Source organism: Psittacula echo (genome assembly GCF_963264785.1).
Source record: "Psittacula echo genome assembly, chromosome: 10".
Classification (NCBI taxonomy): Eukaryota; Metazoa; Chordata; class Aves; order Psittaciformes; family Psittacidae; genus Psittacula; species Psittacula echo.
In genome coordinates this window covers 15,777,774-15,790,374 of record NC_137741.1, presented here as the reverse complement: position 1 = coordinate 15,790,374, position 12,601 = coordinate 15,777,774, and the positions used below count along the sequence as shown (strand labels likewise).

The 12,601-nt window shown below is 41.9% G+C and overlaps 1 protein-coding gene across 1 annotated transcript in view; it reads left to right on the top strand.

Annotated features, from left to right (window-relative positions):
* Positions 1-4,258: 4,258 nt before the first annotated feature.
* The window catches only part of AKAP13 (A-kinase anchoring protein 13), a gene marked incomplete at its 5' end in the record, with an annotated part of 147,991 nt that continues 139,648 nt past the window's right edge, over positions 4,259-12,601 (top strand). The window contains one exon of the mRNA XM_080626491.1: positions 4,259-4,291. Coding sequence (XP_080482617.1) covers positions 4,259-4,291 — 33 coding nt within the window. The remainder of the gene's footprint in view (positions 4,292-12,601) is intronic.

Sequence of the window (12,601 nt, the reverse complement as noted above, 5' to 3'; positions counted from 1 at the left end):
ATTCTAGTACCATTCCAGAAACATTGCAAGGCAAGTGTCTGCATGGCTGCAGAGCGTGTGATAAAACCTCTCAGGCACTGAAGTTCAAAAGATTCAGCCATTTACAAGAAATAATATGAATGTTTTAAGTACAAGCAGCTACTTCTGGAGCAGAACCTGCTGGCTGCCATGAGGATGCCCATAGCGTGACTCTTTGTGCTGGAGAGGGGTGGTAGGATTTGTATTTGCCTATTCCTGTTAGTTCAGCTTTCAGGGCAGTTCATGTGCAGTCCACATCCTGATCTCACGGTAGGGCCAGGTATTCTGCCTCCTGGCCATGTAGGATACCTGATAGAGCAAGTGCTGCCTGCCCTAAAAGATGGAAATCGCTTTATAGGGCTCAGAACAGGCATCAACTTGAAGGATGTGTTAACTCTAATAAAGGAGAAAACACAATTTGGCCTCCCTGTCCCTTCCACCCCCTTTTTCTTCCCTAATTTTGACACTTTCAGGACTCCAACTTACTAATACACCATATTATGGTCCTTATGCATCTTGGTTTGATTATTACCAATATAATGTGGTCTTTCTTTTATTTCCTCTTTTCTTACTGCAGTGAAGTTTGAAGCTGCTCCCTGCCCATCCACTGGCTGGAGAAGTTCACGTGTCTAGAAGCCTAAATTTAGTCCTTTGCTGACGCAGTGTAGTCATTCAGGCTTATCTGACACTCAGTTTTTTCTCATGTTTTTGCCAAAGCATTTCCTAACAAGATGATAAAATATCTTCCACACCTGCCTGTCTCCTTGCAAACTCAGTTTGCATCCTTTGAAAAATTGGGCTGACATGTGCGTTGTGAAATGGGAGATCATTTCAAGTTAATGATGTACGGGTCAGCTGGTAAGATGGATGAAAGAAAGGAAGTATTTCCAGGATTTTAGTTTCCTTGGCAAGACCAAGTGTTCAGCAGTGGTGCTTTATTTTGCTGCTGTTGTGTACTTCTCTTGCCAAAGAAACCCAACAAAAAGTGGTTATGCATTTGAACTCATAGGCCTCCCCTAATTTTCCTTGTTGAGAAGTGTCGGTATTTTCCCATCCTTACTGTCCTGGTTTCGGTCAAGTATTTAGTTCTTTTGGACACTGACTTGTGTCACTTTAATTATAGCCAAAACTAACCCTGCTATCACAGAAACAGGTCTCCAGTGGGAGATTATAACGTCAACCCATCCTATCCTGATCTGTACATGTCTTTCTCCTTTCTCATTCCTTTCTCTACTCAGCTGCTATCAGGCATCTGCCAGGATGTTGATGGACCAGGACACAATGGCCTGCTCTTCTGTTGGATGGCGAAGATCAGAGGATGGCATCTCACTTTATTCCTTGAATTATGGGAACCTAAATGCTCTGTTGGAGGGCATGCTGATGTTGTATACAAATCCTTCAGTGCAGCCTGTTTGAGCTGAACAGCACAGGACAGCTCTTTTTGCTGATTTCTGCCACTGGTCTTAATGAACATGCTTACTACCACTCACTGACTGCTTCATAAAAAAGGGTGATGAAAAATAGCTTCAAAGGAACATGGGCAGTGTCTGCACGTTGGGACTTTGAGCTAAATTGTACCTAATGTGGCATGTAACATAAAAGCGTATCACTTTGGGTAAATCTGACAGTCTAGACCTTGTGATGAAGCATGTCGACTGTGGTTTCTCCTTTTATGAAGGTGTGATGGATGTTGGTGGCAGATGCTACGATGGCATCTCGTACAAGATTTGTGAAAGCGGAGAGAGGGCTCAGAGCTAGTCAGTTCTACAGCATAGCAACCCAAGTGTCAATGAAGCATTAGTTACAGTGTAATACAGGTTCCTCTGTGGCTTTGCTGAAAAGGATAGGCTTTCACTTCTGACCTTCCTCTTTATTTCACGAGGCTTTGGATGGGACTGTTCAGAAAGCACTGGCTTGATAACTTAAAGCAAACAAAGTGGAGCAGGAGGGATGAGACAGTGGTGAGAACACCCTATGGAGGCTGAGAAGCTGGCTGGTGCCCTGTGGGTTTGCCAAAGCCAAGCAGACAACTGTGGTTGAAACCCAGGGGTGAGCTCTCTGAGTGTCTGAGTGAACACAGATGTAATTTGCTTTCAGGTCACGTAAGTTATTGTGTGTAATGGCAAGAGTAACAATAAGATCCCTGTGAACTGTGATAGGGAAGATGTAAAGCTCTTAAATAAAGAAGGGAAGAATATATTTGGGTGCATTAGAATAACTTCCTTTCCACAGAAAAAGCTCCTGAGAGACTGAAATAGGTAATAAAATTATATTACTTGGGAGTAGAGAGATACTTGGAGTCAATATATGTATTGTCTGTGGTGTCTTGGGCAAATACAAGTCTGTCATGTTCTGGTTTTCTCATTCATTTTTTTAACATGATATCCTTTACCTTGCTTCTTATCCTATAGAAGGTCAGTAGTAATATTGTTTGTGTAGAATGATGGCTGGATTTTGGAGATAAGGAGTAATCCTAGTAGCTGATGTAAATGCAAAAGTATAGATTCCTTTTTCTTTGAAGGTATATCACGGTGTATCTTGTATCAGCAAAAAGAAAAGTGGTTCAGTTACTTGTCAAGACTTGAAACGATGTGGTGAGAAGACGATGCTTTATATTAGCTCCCTTTAAACATTAGCAACCAAGACATGACTGTTTTGATTCTGCACTGCTTAAAAGTCATATCCACATACTACCGAATTGCCATGTTATACTACAACTCTTAATTTTGCTTCCCGAGAGATTTGGTCAATTGCAATGTGTTAAAATCCAAATGTGAAGTGGGCTTAAAAGGGGTTTTTTCCAACCATGGTTTAATTTCCATAAAGTACAATAAGCACGCTTGGCTGGATAATGTTTTGGTACCCTGTTTGAAATGTCCAGAATAGGACAGAGAGGCTCAGGTAGGTCGTGAAGGAGATTGGCAGGGCTTGTGAATCCTTTGGTTTTGTTTCTTCTTTTCTCTCTGAGCCCTCAATAGGACTGGAATACTTGTCTGTTGGCTGCCTCAGAGGACCTTTTGCAGCAGGCCTGTGTTTTGATGAGCAGGCTTGGCAGGTAGCTCAGGCATTTTAAACCACGCAGTACAAAAGTGCTTCTTTGTAAAGTAAGGCGAGCGTGTGAGGGAGCAGGGATAGCTGGAATCAGCTAAGAAAACTTAGGCTGTGGTTTCATTTCTGTCTCACTAAAGGCAAACTGTGGGATCTGGAAAGGAACGAAGTATGAACCAGACCCTGTGTTTTTTGTATGAGAAGCATAGTGGTATTTCATCCCCTTTAAAAAGGGTTTGAAGTACTTGCAGAGCATTACCAGTACTGCAGACATGAGCAACAGCAGAAATTCCTTTTTTAATTGTTTTGCATTCCTTCATCTTAGGATCCTGGACCTCTTAATACACACATTAAATGAAAACATACAGCTTTTGTTTGGAGTGAATATTTTCTATTGGAATGGAGAAATTAATGCAAGTGAAATTCTGGTTCGAATGATTCAAAGCTCAATGCAAGTAACTTTCACCGAGTTACATGGGAATTCCAGGGGCAGACTGGAAAGGGGAAAACTTCTTAACTAAAATCACCTTTGTAGGACAAGTGATAGTTAGTTTTTGACTATGAAAAATGCCAATGCAGAATCATAAGCATCCTCTATTCTGGAAGTTTTCCCTCAGTTTTGCAAGGAGCGTTTCTGATAGTTTGATTTTTATGTACTTTTAAAATGCTTCTTGAACAGTCCAGTGGAGGAGGAGGGAAATGGCACCGAATTACTTGGGCAGTGTAGTATTCACCAGAGTAATTAGTCTTCTCCAGCAGTGGAGTGAACCACAGATCTTTGCAAACAGTTTTTTGGGTGGCAGTGTGGGAATTGGTGGACAGATAGCAGTTGAGGATTGCTTATTGTCATAAACTGAAGATAGGAAGTGACGGTTGCTAGGAGGAGACATGAACTGAGATGGCCGTGATGGGGAAGCAAATTTCACCTGGGATATTCTTAGTACCGACATAGCTGGCAGCTCAGATGAGGGCTTTGCTCTACTGATCATTTTCAGGTTGGCTTTGCTTAATGTGAGCATAAATAAGTAAATATCATTGACGGATCTAAAAAGAGAGAAAAGAGAAAATCATTGTGTAAAAGGGACTATTGGAGAAGTGATGTACGGTGCTAAAGCAGCTTATGAAGTACCTAAAATCTTATGGAAAATATTGTTAACTTGTCTTTTCTGTTTTGTTTCAGTGTTCAGAGGTCATGAAACTTAATCCACAGCAAGCTCCATTATATGTGAGTACAAAATCTTAAGCGTTTTTTCCTTTCCTCCTAGCCACACAAAATGCTGCCCACCACCCTTTCTGGAGATGCTGCTCTTTTTCTCTTTGCTCCCAAAGACATTATTTGTATTAATTCACTTGCAAATGCTCAGTGGTAACGCTCAGGTAAGTCCCAGAGCTCCTCTGTCTTTCCAGTAGACAATTACAAAGAAGTTCTGAGACGTGTATTGCAGGCAGAGCCCTGCTTTGATTTGTTTTCTCCCCAGTGCATGGCTGTGCTCTTGTGAGTTGATGTGTTGAGAGGTGGTAAGAAGAAATTGCTTGTGTGGAAAACAGGGCATCCTGGTGTGCAGCGGTTGCCCACTGTGATAATATTTTCCTGGTTGGAGTTTTCAACGTGGCAGGGAGGAACTGGAAGCGGCGACGGGCTCAGCTGTGCTGTGGCTGCTGCAGCAATGTCTGGTTTACGTCAGCCTCCTGGAAGCTCGTAACCTCGATGGCTGCATTAATAAAGAACAAGCTTCCTCTCACTCTTGAATAGCAGCTTTGTTGCAGAACTTGGGGACTGTCAAATTAGACCTGGATTTGTGGGGGTGTGTTGCATGTGTGTTAAATCTGTGCCAAAGCTGCCAGCCAGGTTTGTAACCGTTTACTTTCCAAATTGCCATGCTCAGAACAGGCTTAGCTGAGAAAGCCATCCTGTGCTTATGGTCCTACCCACAGACCTTGTGTTTAACGAGGGTAGAGCTGGATGCAGGGGTGGAAAATTAGGAGGGAAAATTGCCTGCAATTGTGGCTTCTAAGGGGAAGGAAGGAGGAAATGATCAGGACTGGTAGCTTGGAAAGTGTGTGTTGTAAATAATGGATCATGTTGACCTTCAGTGCCATGGAAGCTTTTAAATCTTGCCTACTTTTTATTACCAGCTGGAAGTTTGCACTGGAATTTATGCTTTACTTACAGTACCAAGTCCTGTGCTTGGAGCAACATTAAAACACTGTGTAGTGTGACCTGCTTTTGAGAGAATGGCTCTGCTAGAGCATGCCACCATATCCTATATTTTGCAACTCAGTGTTGCCTGAATTTTTTCAGTCACAAGCCTACTGAATGCATCTTGACATTGAAGAAACTTAAGTTTTATTCCCTTTTAATGTGTCCTATGTGCAAATGTATGATACAGATGCCGTGGTAGAAGAACATGAGTGGTAGAAGGCAGGATAAAATTATCCTTATATCTTTTGAACAGCATATGACTTAACTAATCTGGAGTCTTTGTTTTCCTAGTCTTATCTTCTGGCTTAGTTTATTTTCCCACTGTTTTGTGCCAGTTTGTATTTAATGTATAATACTGGAGTGGTACACTTAAAAGTCCTCATCCCCACGTGATAGTAAGGAGGACTGGGCTGAGGCCAAATGTAGCCCAGTGTGAAACCAGGATTATATGGCACTCGGTGTAGTGTTTTGTTGCAATGCAACTAAGTTGGTGATGGCATTATAAATCCGTCGATGACTCCCCTTTCTCTCTTCCTCCTCCTCCCCTGGCCAGGTGTATCTGCAGATCAGCTCCCTTTCAAAACAACCAAAGTTTGGTAGCTTAAGGAAGGCAGGGGGCAAAACAGAAACTCAAGGACCTTGAAAAGTCAGGATTTAGTCTTCCTGTTTGCTCTCAGTATAAATGCTTTGTGCATTTTAAGATCAGTTTTTCTTTCCATGTGTTGTTAATTGACATCTCAGCTCATTGGAGAGTTGTTGGGTGTGAGCAGCACATAAGTAAAATGTATCTTCCTGGTATTTTATTGTTCAAAAGGCAGACACAACAGCCTTGTGGCCTGGCCATTGGTAGGTGCATAACAAACCTCATCAGTTTCCTTCTTCAAAGTGATGTCAACTCTCTTTTCCTGGTATAGGCTCCTTGAGCTTGTTGTCAAATAACTAAGAACCATATGCTGTGAATTTCTCCATGAGGAATTTCATCTCTGTAAAGTAAACAACTGGAACTAATACAGACATGTCAGGGGATCTGCCTGCATTTGTTTCTTCTTTTCTCAGGAAAACATTGCTTCCCCCCAGATTTCACCCACTTGTTCTTGATACCTTTGCATTGCATCCTTTGTGCTCTTTGTCTTTGAAGCCAATAGGTTAGATTCAAGATTACTTAATTTTGTTTATTATTTTTGTTAAAGCTTGCATGAGCTTCATTCTCAAAGCTCCATTAGTAGTTATCAGCAGCATAGCTGAGCTCCTTTTAGGAGGAGAAAGTAAAAACTGATGTCTCCAGTTCAGTTCCTGGAAGGCAATTAGAGAGCTAGAGCATGTTTTATCCTATCTGGTAATTACTAGGTTGCCCAGATGAATACCTTACAATTATGAAAAGTGTTTTGGGAACCTGAGATGTCTGCTGTACTTGAGATCAAGGTTTTGTGGGTAGTGGAAAAGATGGTACTTCCACATAGGCAGTAATAGAGGGATGGAGTTTCTTGTATTATTGGAGCCAATGTATGTAAATAGAGGGAAGCCCACCTGTGGCATCCTTGGTACCTTCTTTTGGCTGCTTGGACTTTGCTTTTTCTATAAATATCAGTTGCCCTGCTTCTGCAGAGCTTGTGAGCCCTTTGTAAGTGTAAAGATTAAGAGATAAGGTGGAAAACACATAATAAGTATAGTGGTTTTGTGTTTGTATATGTCTTGTCCCATTTAAGTCTGATTGTTCCCTGGTTAATGAGGTTGCAGGAACTGGAGTTGAACGTTATCGTGCTGCAGGTTTGGGCTGGAACAAGAGCTCAGCCTTTCCTCTTCAAACCGCTGGCCCCTGGCTTATTCAGTTGGTCCCCCCAGGAGCATCATATCTCTCACCCAGAGCTGTTCGTTACCTGCCCTTAACGCTGTTTAAGGAGCAGTCCTGGCCCCTGAGCTTGGTGCAGCTCACAACAGCACAGTCATGGGGCAGAGGAGCTCATGCCAGGAGAGATAGGGAAGTAAAGTGTTCCTCAATATAGCACGGGGAAGGTTCACTGCGGTGTGATACCGTTAATGCCGATGTTTAAGCAGGCTGTAGGTCAAGCAGCTACCCCATCTGTGCCACTGTCAACATGTAATTGCCTTCATAAAAGGCAGTGCTACTTTGCAGAGTCTGTGCCTTAATGTTGTGGTGTGAATTTGAAATAAAGCTGTTCCAACCCACTTCCTCATTCCTCAGGTATCTCCGTGGGGTACTGACATGAGCGGCTGTCTTGCTGCCAGCAGTGATGTTCTGAAGAAGTGAGATAGTAGAGTGGGGAAGTCATGGATAAGGTCTCCTGTGGTTCACATAATTGTGATTATGAAGGTTCGAGTTCTCCATATTGCAGCAGTGGTCTTAAACTTTGTGGTACAAGCTTGACTAATGCAGAGATGGTCTCTAGAGCCATAATCATTATAGCATTGGGAGGGTTTTAAAAGAGAATGAGCTTTATCTCCCGGCTTTTCACTAGCATAGATCATGGTTACAAAAAGCAACTGTCACTTGGCTGGATTGAGTGTATCTGATTTCTGTTGCTGCTGTTCTCATGAGTTGTTTTCTTCCAAGTGTGTAATTACATGGATCATGCTTTACATAGTCTTTGGGGCAGCTGCAGATATTCTGTGGAAAAGGGGCCTTCAGATACATTGATTTCTTCACGTGCATTTTGCTGTAGAATGTGAAAAAAGTGTGTAGCTTGACAGTCCTTTGGTTGCCTGTCTCAGACTTCAGTTGGGAACATCTCTGTTGATGAACAACATCTCTGTTGTGAGATCAAACACAACAAAATCGGATCAAATCCAAATCCAGCTTTACCCACATCGCTCTTGTGTTTCAGTGCTGGCCCATTGATACGGGAACTCTTACCAGGCACAGCACAGAGGATGAAGGACAATGTTTCAGACCTTATTTCTGCTCTGCCTGAGGCTTTGCTTGGGAAGCCAGGTCTCGAACTGAAGGAACAAACTATTCCACTTCCTGTCAGGAATGGGAATGAGAGAGTTGCTGAAGTCTTTGGTTGATAGGAGGTGGGAATTCAGGAGCTTCAGTTCTGTTTGGTTTTGTTAAGTACTTGAAATGACCTCACTGATGATCACCTTTTCATAGAAGTTGTGTATCTCTACCAGAAAGAGTCATGTTTTCAACTTGTAAGTTACTTCCTAGCTGTTGTTGGTGTGTTATTGGAATATCCAAGATCATTAAGGAGTATGCGGATAGGAAAAAAAGGGGTTAACAGTGCTCAAAACAAAAGAGGTTTATTATTAAGTGACCTTTTCATTGTTGTGATTCATTAAGTTCTCTGTTTGTAAATGAAATCATTTAAATTAGTCTCTTAGCTTAAACTCAACTGTTGCTAACAGCCAGGCAAGAGAAGGATAATGGGAAGGAGCTTTGTAAAGGTGAAGTGTTGATCTTTTATAAATTCATTAATTGAGAGTCCAGCAGAGTATTCAGCAGGAGATTTAATTACAACAGGATCAAGGAATCACAAGCTGTGTCTCTATTTCTGACCGAACTTTAATAAATAGAGAGTGCATGTGAGTAAATGATCAAGGTCAAGTTTTCAACTGCATGCAATGTGCTGAAAAATCTTACTTCAAAAGTCACCTGCATGGATTCTGATTTCAGCTTCTGGTAGTTATAGGGTCTTTGCAATGCTATTGATCGTTCTTCTAACCCAGTTGTATCTCCTGCTGCTCTGAAATCAGTGCTGGTTTTCTTTTATAGAACAATCTGAAGGCAGTATTGGGTATGAATGTGCTGGAAAAGGACTGGGGTTATATGCAGGGGAGGAGTTGGGAAGCATTAAGTGTCATCTTTGCTTGATTACTACCAAGGCTACAACCTTAGATCTGCCTTTAAGAGGGGAATGTTTTTTTCATGGTGATAATGATCAGTGGGTGTGAAGTGGAAAAGATTAGCAGCTGGAGAACCATGATGTATTGCTGCTAACTTTCTTCCTTTTTCCTTTTTGATTAAAAGGAACAAACTTGTTTTAAATCACAGCACTCCTCCTCTGCATGGTTTGTCTAAGGTGTGCCCACGTTATTTGGAGTGACAAACCCAAATGTGTCATAACTGGTGATTGCATGGGAGGGCAAACACTTAATTGATAAAAACACTTCCATTGACTTTGGTCTTTAATCAGGTCTGGGGATGGAGTCTCTTGTATAAACTGCCACTTAGGAGCTGTGTAACCTGCAGAGTTTTTCAAGGAGAGTTTTGACAGAGATGAGAGCTCCCACTTCCAAGCCAAAATGTCATGCAGCTTAATGAAGTATGAACTTCAAAAGCCTCAGAAGGAATGCATTGACCCTCTCTTAATATAACCTGGGTTTTGGGTACAGTAGGTCCTCTCTTCTGTTAATGAATGAACCACTCCTGTAGGTTTCCTGATGTGTCCTGCTTTAATCTGAAATGGGACATAAAGGATAATGATTATAGTATTTTTCACCCATTTACATATTTCAGGCAGCGTGATGCCCTGCTGAAGTGCATGTGTAGTCCTGAAAACAAAACCAGTTGTGATAACCTCTGATGTTCATGTTTTAAGAATTAAACCCTCTTTTGAATAAATATGAAAGGGTTAAAGAAAGGAAGTTGACAATACAGAGAACTTGAGGCTTACGGGAGCGTGTGTGTCCCAAGTGCTGGGGTTCCTCATGTCTGCGAGTGCAGCGAGGTGTTGTGCAGGTAAGGTGGCAGCCGACTTGTTACCTTGGCTGGAACCATCTAAGGTGTGACTTGTGCACTATTGTGTGCTAGATAATGAATGATCATCATTCTCTTCCGAAGGGACAAAAGGACAAAATGAAATGCCTTAGAATCCTACAGTGAGATGTTGTCATGAGGTTGGCAGCTGTGGTTTAGTTACTTTTCTACTAACGCTGACTTTATTTGCTTAGTGGCATCTATGGTGACAAAGTCCACTAGGATGCCTGAATACCTGAGATCAGTCCAACAGAAAAAGTAGAACATACTTCACATGCTTTTGATGTGGGAGTTTCTCATAAAAATCACTTTACATAAGCCCTGTCTTTCTCTGGAGGTCCTTAGGCAAGGGGAGAACCAGCCTTGATGTTCAGTTCAGCTCTGTGGTGAGAGGATCTGATAAAGCTCTTGTCTTTTATTTGTTGGGTGCTTGATTTCTTCTTAATAACAAGCCAGCTTTCTGCCCCACCTTCAAAATGTCTTTGAATTATGAATGAGTGGAAGGCCTCTAAGCACCTTCTACAAATAATTTACAAATATTTGCTTGTGTTGCTTGTGGAAGAACAAGTTTTAAGTCAATTGGGTGCCTGAATAAACTGATTTTTTGAGGAGCACATTGCAACTTGTCTGGTTCTGCTTTCATTCTGCAGGCAAAATGGTTTCCTCACTAAACTGTGCTTGACCTCATCTGTGAAGTTTGTCACTTACATCCTTGATCCAGATTCTTTTCATCCTCCACTTCCCAAATTCTGGTCTACATCATACAAGAAGCCATTCCCTTCTGTTGCAATGGGTATCTGGCAGCTGTCCCCCAAGCTTTGCACCATCCTCTGGCAAGCTGCCTGCTGCTTCTCAGTTCCCAGGTACCTAAATGAAGACTTTGCGTTGCACAGTTTGGTTATGGTGAGGCTGTTCTCTTGGCTTGCTCCTCTTAAGTGAGGTGTTCACTAGCTCATGAGATTTGTGCAGTGTTAGTAGAAGACTCCATGTGATATGGTCACTTCTGTGCATTTGCTGAAGGCAGCTTTGGCTGGAAAAGTTGGGAGAGGCTGCCTGACTGTCAGCATCACCTTTCTCCTGGATATGCCACTGATGGAATTGGAGCTCAGAGGCCCTTTCTTCCGTATTATCTGAAACTACAAATGTGAGTGACTTGGATTCTAAGTCCTCCTCCCATAATTACCTATTTCTTTTCTTCTTTGATCCTGTGATCTTTCCTTCTATGATCCTGTTTTGTGGGTATGAATGTGCTGGTAGACAACAAATGGTCTAGCTTAAAGTCTGGAGCACTTATCTGAAATGCTGCCCTTGACTTACCACTTCTTTGCAGCGTTATGTGTGAGCTTTAAAGTGTCCAGAAGAAAGATGCTGGAGCTTGTACAGGGTAGGAGTGGAGGTGGGAAAGCAGCGGAGACCATAATCTGTTTTGGGGAAATAACAGATTGCTTCAGCCTGTTTTCTGAAACTGCAAAAGGAATCCTTATATTGTCACACTTAGAGTTTCATTAAAACATTATTATATGTCTTAGGCGCTGAATTTAGGGTTCTGTATTTCTTATAATGATGTGTTAATACCTGGAGAGATGCTCATAGACTGTGTCCCATCCCCAGCAATGGCTGACAGTGTTATTTCCCCTCCTTTCAGGAGGAATGAGCAACAAAAATCAGGGCTTGATGTTTAAAAGGATGAAAATGCTCTTCAACTGCTCTTCCTTTGTGGAATGTATTTATATTCATAAATATTCTTATTACATTTAGAATGGCAAAACAAATTTCCCATCTCATTCATCAAGTTACATGTCCCTGCTTTATTTCCTGTCACAAAGTGCTGACAGTCATTTTGTTAGAATAGAGGCAGTTCTGACAGCAAAGCTCAAGTGAGAGTAAGTGGTTTGGAAGACACTGATTTGATGAAGATGTTTTCAAATAACCCCTCAAATCTCCTGCACTTTTCCTGCACTGCCTCCCCTGCACTGCCTCCTGTCTGCTTCTGAAGGTTGTGCTGCATGTGATGTCTGCAAATCCTCATCCTCTGCCTTGCTTGGTAGAGCAATTCCATCTTGCGTTTAAGTGGAAAATCAAATAAACTCTGATTAATTGTCCTGTGCTAAGATTGATGCTGTGCACTGCCATCATGTGGCTGTTCTGTTGCAGGACACATTTTCAGAGCTGCTGTCTGCGGGGCTGCCTGTGTTTGTATAGTTGTTTCAACCTGTTTCTTATAAGCACTGCAGGCGTTTCATCTGTCTAGTATTTGTGGATGTGGAGGGTACTTCTTCAGTAAGATACTGGTTATAATGGTTTCCATTCTTTAATGGCAAAAAAGTCACTTTAAAAAGTGGCTCAGTCATTACAGTAGCTGTAAGTACTATAGTTGTGAAATCTTTGAAGACTGCCAGGAAAATGAACATGAACACCCTGAAACACACTCAGAGCTCTCTCTCTTCAAAGGTTTTGCTCTAGAGGAGGCTGAAGTACCAGGAAGACACCATCCTTCTGCCCTTCTGTCTTTGGATGTTGCTGTTCAAACCTGATTTTTCTTTTTCCCTTTAAATACACCTCAAGGCTGTTTGTGAAAATACCCCTTCGACAGGCGACTGTTTCAGATAATGTGT